At 41.4% G+C, this 13,982-nt stretch overlaps 1 protein-coding gene across 2 annotated transcripts in view; it reads right to left on the bottom strand.

Moving 5' to 3' along the window:
* The window catches only part of NR3C2 (nuclear receptor subfamily 3 group C member 2), a 367,456-nt gene that overhangs the window by 185,216 nt on the left and 168,258 nt on the right, over positions 1-13,982 (bottom strand). The window contains exon 3 of one of the 2 annotated variants that reach the window (XM_067736718.1): positions 6,813-6,964. In XM_067736718.1, coding sequence (XP_067592819.1) covers positions 6,813-6,964 — 152 coding nt within the window. The remainder of the gene's footprint in view (positions 1-6,812; positions 6,965-13,982) is intronic. The other variant, XM_067736719.1, reaches the window with a different exon arrangement.

Here is a 13,982-nt window from a genome sequence, read left to right as displayed (position 1 = left end):
ACACACACACACACATATACACACACACAATGTCCTATATTTATGCTCTCTAAGCTTCTAACCTTGGCTTATTCCTTGTCTCTCTAAATACCCATTTCTTGGGCAAATGCATCTACTTTCATGGCTGATGATTCTAAAATAGTTATTTTCGATCTTTCCCTATTCCCCAAGCTTTAGAATCACACATCCAACTTCCTGTTAGGCACGTCTGAATGTTCTATGGACATTTCAAACTCATTGTCCTAAAAGGAATTTCATTCCAACCCCATTTATCCGGGCAGTGCTTGTTTTCCAGAGCACCCATCAACTTTTCATGTTACACAAATAACTCATTTAGTATGTTTAATCTCTCCACCACCTCTCACTAGAATGTAATCTCCACCACGGCAAGGATCTTTGTATATTTTGTTCACTTTCTTCATCCAGGAAGTCCCTAGGTATGCCAAGAATAGTGTCTGTCATTTAGTGGATATTGAATATGTTTGGTGAATGAATGACCTTTGCCCCCCCATGCCCCCAAAGCTGCTCCCACTCCAGCGTCCCCAGTCTCAGCAAAGGGCACCAGCAGCCGAGCCTATGGAAACATCCCAGATCTTTGCTTCCTTACCTCCAATACAGACCCACCAATGTTACTTCCCAGATAGTCTTGTTAGCTGTCCCCTCCTCTTTATCCCTAACGCTGCTGGTCTAGTTCTATCTCTGGTCATCTCTCACCGAAATGACTTAGAAGAGCCACCGGAACTGTCTCTCTTTAAATAAGCCTACCTCCGCACAGCCAGATATTAAATGCGAACCTGAGCTTACCATTCTGCTGTATGAAAACATTCAGAGGTTCTGTTTTGCCCAAGGATAAATTCAGGCCCCTCCTTAGAGTCCAGGACCTGGACTCAATCTGCACATCAGCCTCCACTTTTATCTCCTTGCCTCTCACACGTCCATAGAGGTAACACGAAATAGCTTTTGGTGCCCTGTGCAGACAGCCTGTCCTTACTCCCCCTCAGCATTGCCAATCCTAATCTTTCAAGATTCAGTTTGGGGGTCAATTCTTTAAGAAGTTTCCTTGACCTTCCAGATTGGCCTAAATGTCATGGCTCTGTATGTTCCCATGGCAACCAACTGAAGGGATATATAAAAAAATCTGGGCAAACATTTGTAATTAACACAAAAGCCTTGGGTTTATATAAGGAGGAAAGGAGTGTTCATAAAAATCCTAGATATGATCTACTGGGTAGGTATTTATTTAAGCACTTATAGGAAGTAGTTGGAAAGAATCAGGTTACCTCGTTCCCAATTTTTGGTAAAGGGAAAAAAAGACTTAATCTTTAAAGTGTTTCGTGAGAAAACTGTAAGCCAGAAGAATCCTTGGTTTCCTATCTCTGACTCAGCAGTTTTGTAGGAGGGACGATGCCCTCTGATGTACATAAGCTTCCTGTATGTGGCACACAGAGACACAGAGGGCTGCATCACACACATCGTGATCTGAAGACATCTAATAAGCAGGTGTTATTTCCTTGTTTTATCATTTCCTTAATTTCATATTGCCAATTACAAGGGGATGGCTGTATTTCAATTACTATGTAAGACCATCCTGATCTAGCTTGTGTCCATTCAATTTAAATGCTCTGTTTTGCGGCATAATTGCACGGTCCATCATCCAGCCCCCCAGACCTCACACTTACTCACACTCTCGCCTGTTGGGCCCTCTTGCTTAAGAGCACACACAGTATTGATGGGGATAACGTGAGCCCATGACATGGTGAGACACACTTTCCTCTGGACCTGTTCGGTTTACTCATTCAGTTTAGAAAAGCGAAGAAAATTAACTATTAGTCAACCATTACATGTCCTTAAAAACATGTTCCCCCACAGGATAATCAGTCTATGAACTGCAGGATTTCTCACCTATATGCTGCGAAGAACACGTGAAAGGAATGAGGTGCATGTATCCAGGTGTGGGTACCTTAAATGCTGCATATTTGAGGACTGCTGAGATTAATCTACAGTTAGACCTTTTAAAGCCGTTTCATTTCAGGAAATAGAGTTATACGTCTCTTACTTAAGGGAAATGTCTGAGTGTCGAAATAGACATCATATGATTTGGCTGGCCATACCAAGATATGGACTCTTTAGCCTAACGGGTCTGCTTACAAAAATATAAATCCAGCTGACTTTACATTATAGTGAACTCTCTTCTTCTTTCACAGCCCTGTACCTCTTCAGTGATTTGTGGGGGCTGTGTCTTCCAGACACTGCTGTATACTGAGTAGCCAGAAAGGAAATTAGGTTATAAAATAGCCTGCTGACTGTAGGCAGCTCTGTTCATTGAGGGATCACAAAGTAAAATACACACAAGATGAAACCAATGGGAACTTACAGTTGGAAAGAGACTGAGAAAGTAAAAACTCAGACTAGAATTAGAAGTTGCAGATTAGACATCAAAAGGCCTGCGTAAATTCTTGGGCCAGTTTCGTTGCTAATTTACTGGTTTGAGGGGCAAGTCATTAACCTGGAATGCTCTTATGCCACATAGGTACGTTGATATGTACATTCAAACATTTATTTAGTGGCTACTAAATATCTGCGGTGTTGCTAGGTTCTAGAGATAAGACCCTGTCCTGCCCTAAAGACATCGAACAGGGGAGCTAAAAGTCCAGTTGGCATCTCTCAATATTTCCTCTACTGTGCAACTCCCAAAGGTGGGTGTCAGAGTCAGCTATGAAGGTTCGTTATGGGAATCAATCTTGGTGGTTCAGTCCATGGTGGAAAATGTGGAAAAGTCCCTCAAGGAAATGTCAACAGGCCTTCTATCCCCTCACCCCTGATGCCGACATCCTTTGAAACGTTGAGAACTGCTAGTCTAGAAGGATCTTACAACCTCAAAGGGCAGTTCTATGGGCAAAATAATGTAATACGGGAAAAATGAAGAAAAAATGAAGACCTAACAGTACAACGTTACCGAATCATTTACATGATCTCTGTGTACAGATGTGGCCAAAGAACTTCAGCAGTTGTTCCTAAAGTCAAGGTCTAATATATATATATATTTTTTGTGGTACACGGGCCTCTCACTGCTGTGGCCTCTCCAATTGCGGAGCACAGGCCCTGGACGCGCAGGCTCAGCGGCCATGGCTCACGGGCCCAGCCGCTCCACGGCATGTGGGATCTTCCCGGACCGGGGCACGAACCCGTGTCCACTGCATCGGCAGGCGGACTCTCAACCACTGCGCCACCAGGGAAGCCCAAGGTCTAATATTTTGATGCCACTTTACGATTTATAAAATCTGCAAAGACATTTTGCTTTCATGTAATTTTTCATAGCAACAGGTAAGGCAATACTACCATTTCCATTTATAAATAAAGAAACTGACACCCAAGTAAGTTAAATAACTTGCCATAATCTTACACCAGGTGAGTGGCAGGGCTGGAAATTAAACCAAGTCTTCTGACCCTAAAGCCAGTCCACTTTCCACCACTAGGGAGAACCCAACTTAAAATATATATGTGTGTATGTGTGCATGTGCGTGTGCATATAGGTTTATTCTTTTTCTTAAGACAGAAAGGTCCTGACAAACCTTCAAGGCAAATAAGCAATTCAAATTTAAAAATAAAACGATAAGCTTCCATTGTAAGGTACAGTAATACGGCTCTAAACCAACATTATTGACAAAAAAGGTATTCTGGATGAGACACCTAAGTGTTTTTATATTAAATGTTTAAGAAGAAGAAATAAGCACATATCTACACCCCATTAGACGGGACACAGAGAACATAATATACACTTAAAACAAATGATGTGCAGTCTCCCTATGTAGTCACCACTACACTATCAGACCAAGCATTGCAGTGGGGTGCTCTAGGGCATAAAAGCCTGAAGCCAACAAGCTTGAAGCTCAGACTGCTGTGATTTTCCCTCTGTCCTCTCTCTAGTGGTCATTTCCAGTTCGCCCTGATGTTGTTAGTTCCTTTCGATTTTAAAGGACTCCCCTACCTGCAGCTGCTTAGAAGCCTCTGTATACGTAATCCGAGGAGGAGCTTAAGGTTAAAACCGGAAAACCACCGTAGTAAATATTCAAATATAAAAACACACATACATGTTTGTATATGTGTGTGTATGTACACACACAGTGACACACACGCAGAGACACACACTAAGGGTACCACACTGTCTTCTCAATGTTTACATCACTGCCCTCATTATTACCGAGCAGGCATAAACAATGACATATAGAGCAGGATTTTCATGAACTTAAGAATTATGGAAAATGGAAAGAAGAGATTATGAGATTTAGATCTATGAGGCCTTAGGTTGGGTCTAGGTTTGGAGTCATAAGACTTTAATATGGGTCTAAGTTTGGCCTTATGATTCCAAATAGATTAATTGGGTCTGATCCCAAATTTCTTCATCTGTAAAAGGGGAATAAAAATAACATCCATATACCATAATTTTGTGAAATTAGTGCCTCTAATTACATAAAATATTTTAAAAATAATTTCTTACTAAATCAAAAAGTTCTGATACAGAGATAGTCCTATTTCTTTCACACATACACACATGATAAAACAGTAAGCAAATACAAATTACAAAACAAAAACAAGTCATTACTCTCATGAAGTTTATATTTAAAATTTATAGCCTTGTTTCACACAGGTAGGTGCTAAAATTCTAATTCCCAAATAAATAGGCAATAAGCTATATTAATAAAAGTCTTAAAAGGCACTTGTCAAGGTTCATTATCCATTACTGATCAGCTTTTCAATGAGAGAAAAAGACGTACAGACATTTAGGTTTTTCCATGTTTATATGTACCTCAGTTGCAAAAACAATTCTTTCCTTAGCTACTTCCAGAGAAACTACTTAAAAACAACAAAAACATCTAGAAAACCGTTTTTTGCAGAGAAGGGCAGATTTTATAAAGAGCCATACATGGGTTCTGATGTGAATGCTGACCCACAGGTAGGGCAACACAGAGGCACCCTCTCTAAATGTCCTTCGCTCACTGCTTTATTTTTACTTATCACCTTTGTTCACCAATTAGTGAGCCTAGGAGGGGAGCCCTTATGTTGGAAGGTATAAAGCGGCATTAGAAGATGCCAGAGGTATATCTTACCTACTTATCTTCTACTGAGTCCATCACAGAGTTAAGGAAAGAAAGAAGAGGGTGGCGGGGAAGACAATCTTAAAAAATTAAATTGATTTCAGTACTATACATACTTGTTTCCCCCATTTTCTGGAAATCAGCCTTCTGGTAACAGGGCCCACCTTTTTCTCCGGGAAATGCTCATTCCCACAGTGGGTCTAGGTTGTTCAGGTTGGCCGACTCCAGCCAGGACCACCCTATCAGATCACTGCTCCCCCCAGGCGCGGTGATTGGGCTGGAGGGGGCCAACGTGAGTCAAGTTCAGTCCATGGAGATTCAATTGGGGGCTTTTATAACAACCCCTGGGAACAGAAAACCTCTCTTCTTCTCACGAGAGAAGCCACATGAGAACAGAGCCAGAACAAAGTCAAGCGATGGAGAGAATGAGATTGAATGCGAATGACCTGGCTTAAGATCATGGCTTGCCCAAAGCCATGCCCACATGAGGACTTTCCAGTTATGTGGGCCAATGAATTTCCATTGGTGCTGAAGCCAGTTTGTGTTGAATCTTCTGTCACCTGTAACCAAGAGCTCATACCCCGAGAAAGAAATATGGAACTCCTATTACCAATTCAATGCTGGGTTTGGGGACTACTAAATAATTAATAGTATAAATAATGTAAAATCATGTACTATCAATTAAATAATGCAGAATCAACCTCAGAAGCATAGAAATAACTACTTGGTCAGCTTTTTTTATCCCAGAACTAAGGACATTTCCTTGTGGTCCTCAGCAAAACAAACATTCAAGTCATTTATGCTTAAGTCTCTGAAACACCAATTCACCTCTCAGAAAAATGTCCTGAGAAATACACCTGCAGGAATCTTAATGCTGAACTCCTTAGTAAGAATAAGTGTCAATTACACAACACTTCTCCTGATAGCAAAAAATTCTACACTTTGACCAGTCGTAGTAGTCAACACTAATAAAACCATCAGGCCTAAGCCTGATGTTAATTAATTGCTTGGAAGTGAAGCTGGAGAAAGGCAGAAACAAACGAAAAGACCATTTCTCCTTAGTAAGTACAATTACTTGGACAGAAGCAAAAGCTAGACTACATAACTTAAAGAATCTCAGTCCAATTTTTCATTTAATGTACTGGTTTGGAAACTTTCAGTAGGAACGAAGGTAGGACTCAAATGGGGACCTGGACGCTCAAGCAGCTGTTAAATGACATTATTTTGTAAGGAACACAACTTAAATTACACACACGATCCTGATGTCAATGTTTTAACTTGCCACCAACACATATATTTATATAGAAACAGACCAGGCAGACGTGCTGTAAAAAAATGGTCTTTCTGATCATGCAAATTAAATTTATGGTGACACAGAATGATTTTGATAAGTCTAAGTGAAAAAAACAAAACTGAGACAAACCAACAACCAAAACAACCAGTATTTCTGACTGGTTGCTCTTAATCCACAGTTTAGAATTTTGGCCATTAAATATTGCTCGGTGGAGAATCTCCAAGTGGTTTTTAGACAAGGCTTCATTACTATTTATCACTGACAGGTTACATCCAAAACTAAGGACAGATTACATCCAAAACTAAGGACAGATTACATCCAAAACTAAGGACATTTTTGAATTATTTCCCAATAGTGTTATCGAGTTAACCTTGCAAGTAAACTGCACACCAGGAAAGAAAATGTGTAAAAGGAACACCCACATGAACATTTACCTTCCACTGCTCTTTTGAAGAACACTTTGCAGCTGCCACAGGTCACTACACCATAGTGACATCCTGAAGCCTCATCCCCACACACCAAACATATTTTGGAAGGTCTTGAGGATCCAGTGGAAACACTTCGTAAAGTAGAGCTGGGGAAAGAAATCAAGATTTAAATAACTACAGTGTAGTGGCACATTCGACATGCTGTACAGCTTAGCTCAATATCTGTCAATCATCTTGGTTCCATCAATGAATTCAATATGGTCCCATCCCTAGTGACTTAGGAAATGAAGGCAAAATCCTATGAGGGAAGTAATGTATCAAGAATTCTCTACAGCAAAGCCTCTTCTCAGTACTAAGAAGTCATAAATAATCCCATATAAACTTTTCTCTTCCTTTTCCTGTTTTTGAGAACGTTTACCAAAAAATATTATTTGCATTCTAGGTGAACAGAGAGGAGAGAAATCTTGAGCTGAGTCATCACAGAACTATTTTTGGCATCAAAGGGCTATTACAATACTTCTCAACTCTCTTCACTGGGACTCAGATTATATCTCAATTTATGCCAGATAAAAAACTCTCCCCTCTCCAAAACAATCCACAAATTAAAATTCAAATAATTCTTGTCTCTTTTGCCAGGAATTTTACTCCTCCAAGCTCCTGCATATTCTCCCATGTTACCTTACCTAGGTATGTTCAAATTGCTTCATTTCGCTTACTAATTTAAAGGGGCACAGTCAATACTAAAAACAAGCCATATATGGTAACTATCTCAGGTACCTTTCATGGTAAGAAACTGAAGGGTGCAGTTTTTAGGGACAAATTTAACCTTTTAAGCAACAATCTACATGAATCCTTTTTTTTTTTTTTTTTTTTTTTTGCGGTATGCGGGCCTCTCCCGTTGCGGAGCACAGGCTCCGGACGCGCAGGCTCAGCGGCCATGGCTCACGGGCCCAGCCGCTCCGCGGCATGTGGGATCTTCCCGGACCGGGGCACGAACCTACGTCCCCTGCATCGGCAGGCGGACTCTCAACCACTACGCCACCAGGGAAGCCCTACACGAATACTTTTAAAGGAGACTCTTGTCAAGCTATATTACATATTCCCGTGCCGGTTTATGGCACAATCTGAACAAAATTGTTTTAAATTCTAATAAGGTCTCATAGTTCAGTGACCGATGTGTGCCAAGCAGGCAAAGAATTCGATTTTTTTTTTCATTCCTAGCCCACATGCACTTATTGAATATCTACCCACAGGTCCTGTGCAAGGTACTGAGGAAATAAATATAGACTGCTCAGTCCCTGTCCTCAAAGTTGGTGGAGACATGCAGCATTATGGTATGAGCTTAGGTGCAGGGTAATATGGCAGCACATGGTAGGCTCAGCCTTCCATACTGGGAAAGCTAGGAATATACCAGTCAGCAGCCTTCCCCAAAGGCGACAGCTGAGCTGAGTTCTGAAGCACGACTAGATGGTAGCCAGACAAAGACAGGGGCAGAGCAAACAGAATGTGCAACGCGAGCTGGAATGTGAGAGAAATTCGAGCTGAACGTGTTCAGAAAACATTGGGTAGATTTTTTGTATGTCAGCACCATCACCTTGTTGTCCTAGCTTTATGTCTCCATGTAAAACAGCAGGAACATAAAAACTCAAAGAAAACATATGAAATGGCTAGCATGGTGATGATTTCTGTTTTTCAAATTAGCTAAATGTGATACTATTGCCTTCGTGATTTTTTTAAAATTGATTTTATACGTTTTAACTACACTCTCACCAAAAACAGATGAAGGAACAAACTATGCAGCTGCTCAGAGCACTGCAGCATGACTGACTTTCTAGAAAAATGACTTCTTAAATCAAAGGCTGAAACAATGTTCTCCAAAGTTGTTTCTCCTTCTGAGAAAAGTGCTCTTTATTATTTTTATTAGCGTCCTTTGACTTCTTTATGGCATTCAAAACACTCCATTTCAGCCCCAGTAACTTCTTCGGCATATTGGCCAGTAGAACTCAACCCATACTCTCTCTTACGCTTCACAGGAAAATACCATGATTGCATAAACAATTAGAATACAACTTAAAAACCATCATTAACATGTAAGTGCTTTTTTACAACTGCAAGCATACATGGGATTTGTATTTAACATTTTTGTGAGCCTTGGTCTTGGTCCTCAAACTGAAGAGTCTCTTAACTTTGGTCTTTGGAACTCTCCTCTTCTATCCAAATACACTTTCCTTGGCTCAGTCAATGGCAACTGCTATGGGCTGAATCATGTCCTTCTCCCTACTTCCAATTCCAATGTTGAAGTCCTAGCCCCTAAGACAGAGGGTGACCTTTTTTTTTTAAACCGAAGTACAGCTGATTTACAATGTTGTGTTCATTTCTGTTGTACAGCAAAGTGACTCAGTTTTTTATCTATGTCTATATCTATATATGCACACACACATTCTTTTTTATATTCTTTTCCATTATGGTTTATCCCAGGATATTGAATACAGCTCCCTGTGCTATTCAGTAGGACCCTGTTGTCCGACCATTCCATATATAATAGTTTGCATCTACTAACCCCAGACTCCCAGTCCATCCCTCCCCACCTCCCCCTCCCCCTTGGCAACCACGAGTTTGTTCTCTGTGTCTGCGAGTCTGTTTCTGCTTCATAGATAGGTTCATTTGTGTCATATTATAAATGCCACGTATAAGTGATATCATGTGGTATTTGTCTTTCTCTTTCTGACTTACTTCACTTAGTATGATAATCTCTAGTTGCATCCATGTTGCTGCAACTGGCATGAATTCATTCTTTTTAATGGCTGAGTGGTGTTCCATTGTGGATATGTACCGCATCTTCTTCATCCATTCATCTGTCAATGGACATTTTGGTTGTTTCCATGTTTTGGCTATTGTGAATAGTACTGCTACGAACATAGGGGGTGCATCTATCTTTTTGAATTATAGTTTTGCCCGGATATGTGCCCAGGAGTAGGATTGCTGGATCATACGGTAATTTCATTTTTAGTTTTCCATCAGAGTGTAATCTTATTTGGAAATATGGTCATAGCAGATATGATTAGTTAAGATGAGGTCATTTTGGAGAAGGGTCATCCCTAATCCAATATGATTGGGGTTCTTAGTAAAAAGAGGAAATTAGGACACAGACACACACAGAGAGAATGCTGTGTGAAGATGAAGAGAGTGATACTCGTACAAGTCAAGGAACGCCAAAGACGGCCAAGAAACCACCAGAAGCTAGGAGAGAGGGATGGAACAGATTCTCCCTCACAGCCTTCAGAAGGAACTAACTCAGCTGACACGTTAAACTTGGCCAAGCCTACAGAACCATGAAACAATATATTTCTGTTTCCGAAGCCACCCATTTGTGGTACTTTGTTATGCAGCCCTAGCCGACCGATACAGCAACTTGGACTCATCCCTGACTCTTCCTTCTCCCTAGTTTCCTTCTCAATCTGTTCAATTCTATTTACTTTACCCTCAAAAAACATCCAGATTCTGATCACTTCCCACACCTCCTCTGGGACCACTCTAGTCCAAGCCATCAACACCTCTTCCCAGGATGTGTGGAAGTCTGTTCGCTCATCTTCCTGTTTCTCCTTGCCTCCTTCCTTCCCCTGTAGCCAGAACGGTCCTTATTCACTCCTTTGCTCAAAACCATCCAAAGGCTCAGAGGAAAAGCCAAAGTCATCCTATGACCACAGGGCCCCAATGTGGCCCCTGAGACCTTACGAACCTTTCTCTCTTGTTTGCTGCCTTTCAGCAACACTGGCATCCTTGCCAGACCTCAAACACACCAGGCGTGCCCCCACTTCGGGGCCTTTGCACGTGCTGCCCCCTGTTCACCAAGGTATCTATACAACCCCACACCCCCACCTCCCTTCAGGGTGTCATCCAAATGTCACTTTCTCAGTCAGGCCTTTTCTGCCCCCTCTACTGAAGACACCCCTTCTTCCAAACCCCCTTCCCCTTCTGCTTTATTTTCCTCCCTAGCGCATGTCACCAGCTAACATGCTGTGTATTTTCCTTCTTTAGTCTGTTTATTGTTTGCTTCATCCACACAAGAAGGTAAACTCAACAGGGGCCTGGATTTGCTTTTGTGTTATTTGCCACTATGTCCCCAGGGCATGGCATAGTCCCTGGTACCTATTAGCCTCCCAATTAACACTTGGGATAAATGAGTGATCACAGATGACTGGCCTTTTCATCAGTTTTGAACTCCTACTGCATTCCTTACATATAAGAATGTGATTGGTTTTTAACTGTCTTGAGAGTGAAAAGTATGTAGTGGAACCGAATGCAGAGAAGTCAAAGCATAGCATCGAAAAGATGCATTGTGAAATCCCAATTAAAACAGTAATTTGGCTCAATGACAAAATTAAAGCAAAGGGGGATTATTTTTCCTTCTTGTTCACTAACATCTCTCAATGACAAGGGAGCACACTTGCCTCTACGTGTCTCTCGGCAGCCCTCTGCTTCTTCGGTTTCTGTAACAGTGTACTGAGCTCAGTCTCTATTTCTCAGGCTCTTTCTCATTGTCTATATCACCAATGTAGATTTTCTTTGGCGTTCTACCTTTGGCCATCTTTTTTTCTCATTTCTACACTTTATCCCTTAATGACCTTATCCACTCTCCCAGCTCAAACAGCTCTCCTGGTGAATGACTTCGCGAATCTTTATATCCAGCTCCAACCTCTCCCCAGTGTTCCAATTTCATGTGTTCACTTCCTTTACATAACTTCCCAGCCTCTGTGGTCTACTGGCCTCTGGAAGGGTACTGCCATCTGCTAGGCACCCAGGTTCAAACCTTCATTAACACGTCTAGTCAGTTACCAAGTTCTGCTTCTCCAGGCCTGTCTCCCATCACTTCTCTTCACCCTGTTGGGAACCCAGGTTCAGACCCTTGTCACTTCCTCAGGCTTCTTCCCCAACCCTCCAGTTCATTCTACAGTGGCTGACAAATGACGTTTCCTGTTATACAGTTCTGATTCTAGTACTGCCCAGTTCAGAATCTTCCATCATCCCTACACAACACCACCATAAATGATAACGTTCCTGTCCCTCTTCCTTCATGCCTGCCCCCGCAGGTCCCCTCATGCTTGTGCTCGCCCCACTGCAACAACCCTGTTGAGGTGCTGTGGGTACCACCATCTGTACACCTACCCCCGCTCCGACTCCTGGGAAAACTGTCCATCCTTCAAGGGCCCCTAATGTTCTCCCGGCAGGATGCACCTCTCTCCCTTCTCCTGATTCGCTTTCGTGAATTCCTGATTTGCTCACCCCCCCTCCCCCAGCGGTCATCACTTCTGCCCCGACATTCGTGATTTGTGTCCTTATCCTAATCCTTTGAGGGCAAAGACCTTGTCCTCTGCCTCTCTGTACTCTCTGCTGCCATTAGTGTGGAGCTGGGACTATTTATTGAATGAATGAAATCACAACCTTAATCTCATCACAGCAGAACATAAATTTCCAAAAGGCAATTTTAAAGAAGATAAATGAATGAGGCCAAGGTTATAGGTTCAATTCCTATATGGTTCATTTAGCTTTGCACAGAGGGGAAAAAACATCCGGGGAGACAGACTATCCTCAAAAGCTCAGCGAGCTATCCCACAGGCGTCTGCATTAGTAACAAAGAAGACAGGCCACAAAGTGTGGACGGGTCAGGAAAACTCCAGTCTCCACTGACACCCTTTCATGTGATTACCTCTGAAACTGAAAGATGGGACATGGTTGGAAGGGTATATGTCTGGTTTCAAGAAATACATTATTACATTTTATAAGCAGGGAGAGGGAGGAGAGGAAAAGGAGGAGAAGGGAGCAGACCTTGAACTCACTTGTTAGATTCTGGGTTATATCAAAACACAAAGCTTATTGAGTGATTTTTGGATGTAAGAATTCACCTTTATAGTATGTAGAACCCATTAACATCTTATAACATCTAAGCATCTTCATGGGATGTGAGTCCCAAACACGCAGGGGTAAAGGCAGGCACAGGAGCTCAGTAAGGAAGCCTGGTTCCGGTTCTAGCTCAGCCACTAACTGATAAAACCTTAACAAAATCACCTCTCCTCTTTGGGCCGTAATTCTCACCACAAGAACGTTGAACAGATCATCTCTAAGATCCTTTTCAAGATATCCCTTTAAGATAAATATGGGCACAAAAGATAAATGGAACACCCTGTCATGATCAAGCTTTATTTGAAGTGGATTTCAAGCTCAAATTAAAGACAGCACCTTACACACAGTAAATAGCCATTGTCTGATCTAGATCAAGCATAAAAAACATCTACATGTAAAAACTTATTCTTTCTAGAACAGCTAATCCTATGGCACTTAAAATCTTTCTTTCATCTATATGATTGTGTCTTTGCTGATTTTGCTTAAAAATTCTGCATAAATGTATGCATTCAAATGGTATTCTACCCACTAAAAACCATTTTAACAGCGACGAGTTGGGAAAAACTACCCAAACTGGTCATTTTTAGTCTTGGTAATCAAAGAAATAACATGCACAGAATTTTATTATCCACAAAGGTAGTTCACAGGGTTTTAGACAAATGTTAAAGTACTATATAAAGCAGAAATGAGTGAGCATTGTATTTCCACTTGTAAAGACAAGTGTCTCTCTTCGGGAAACAAGGAAGGTGCAACTATTTTCAGTACCAAGTAGAATAGTTCTAATGACTCAGTGAAGAGCTAAAGAGATTAATCAAAGGTTCATGCTGATTTGGGTGACAATTGGGAGGGGACATCCTAACCAATCATCAAAAACACTTACTGGGCAATCTTTTTCCACGCAACGGTTGGAGGCTTAGGGAGAAGCAATAAGAAGCTGTGTGAGAAAAAGGGATTTCTACTGACTGAACTGGAAAATTCGGCTGAGAATCTATAATGTACCATGTTGTTCCAGGAATTACTATGTTACTTCCCCATCTTTATAACAATTACATAACACCACCATAGTGATTGATCCACCACTATTCAGTGACCAGAAATTCTTCACATGACAAGGAGTTTGTCCCATTTCTCAAGCTCACTCAACATCAATGAAGCAAACCTGTCTTTTGTACTTTCACTTAATCAGAGATGCTTCTACCATCATCACCAGCTGCTGAAAAGTTGAATCTTTCCACATGCAATCAATTCAATCCTTCATTCAGT

The sequence above is a fragment of the Pseudorca crassidens genome, chromosome 4 (assembly GCF_039906515.1).
Source record: "Pseudorca crassidens isolate mPseCra1 chromosome 4, mPseCra1.hap1, whole genome shotgun sequence".
Classification (NCBI taxonomy): Eukaryota; Metazoa; Chordata; class Mammalia; order Artiodactyla; family Delphinidae; genus Pseudorca; species Pseudorca crassidens.
The sequence above is the reverse complement of the archived record's forward strand: the minus strand, read 5'-3'. Positions and strand labels throughout refer to the sequence as shown.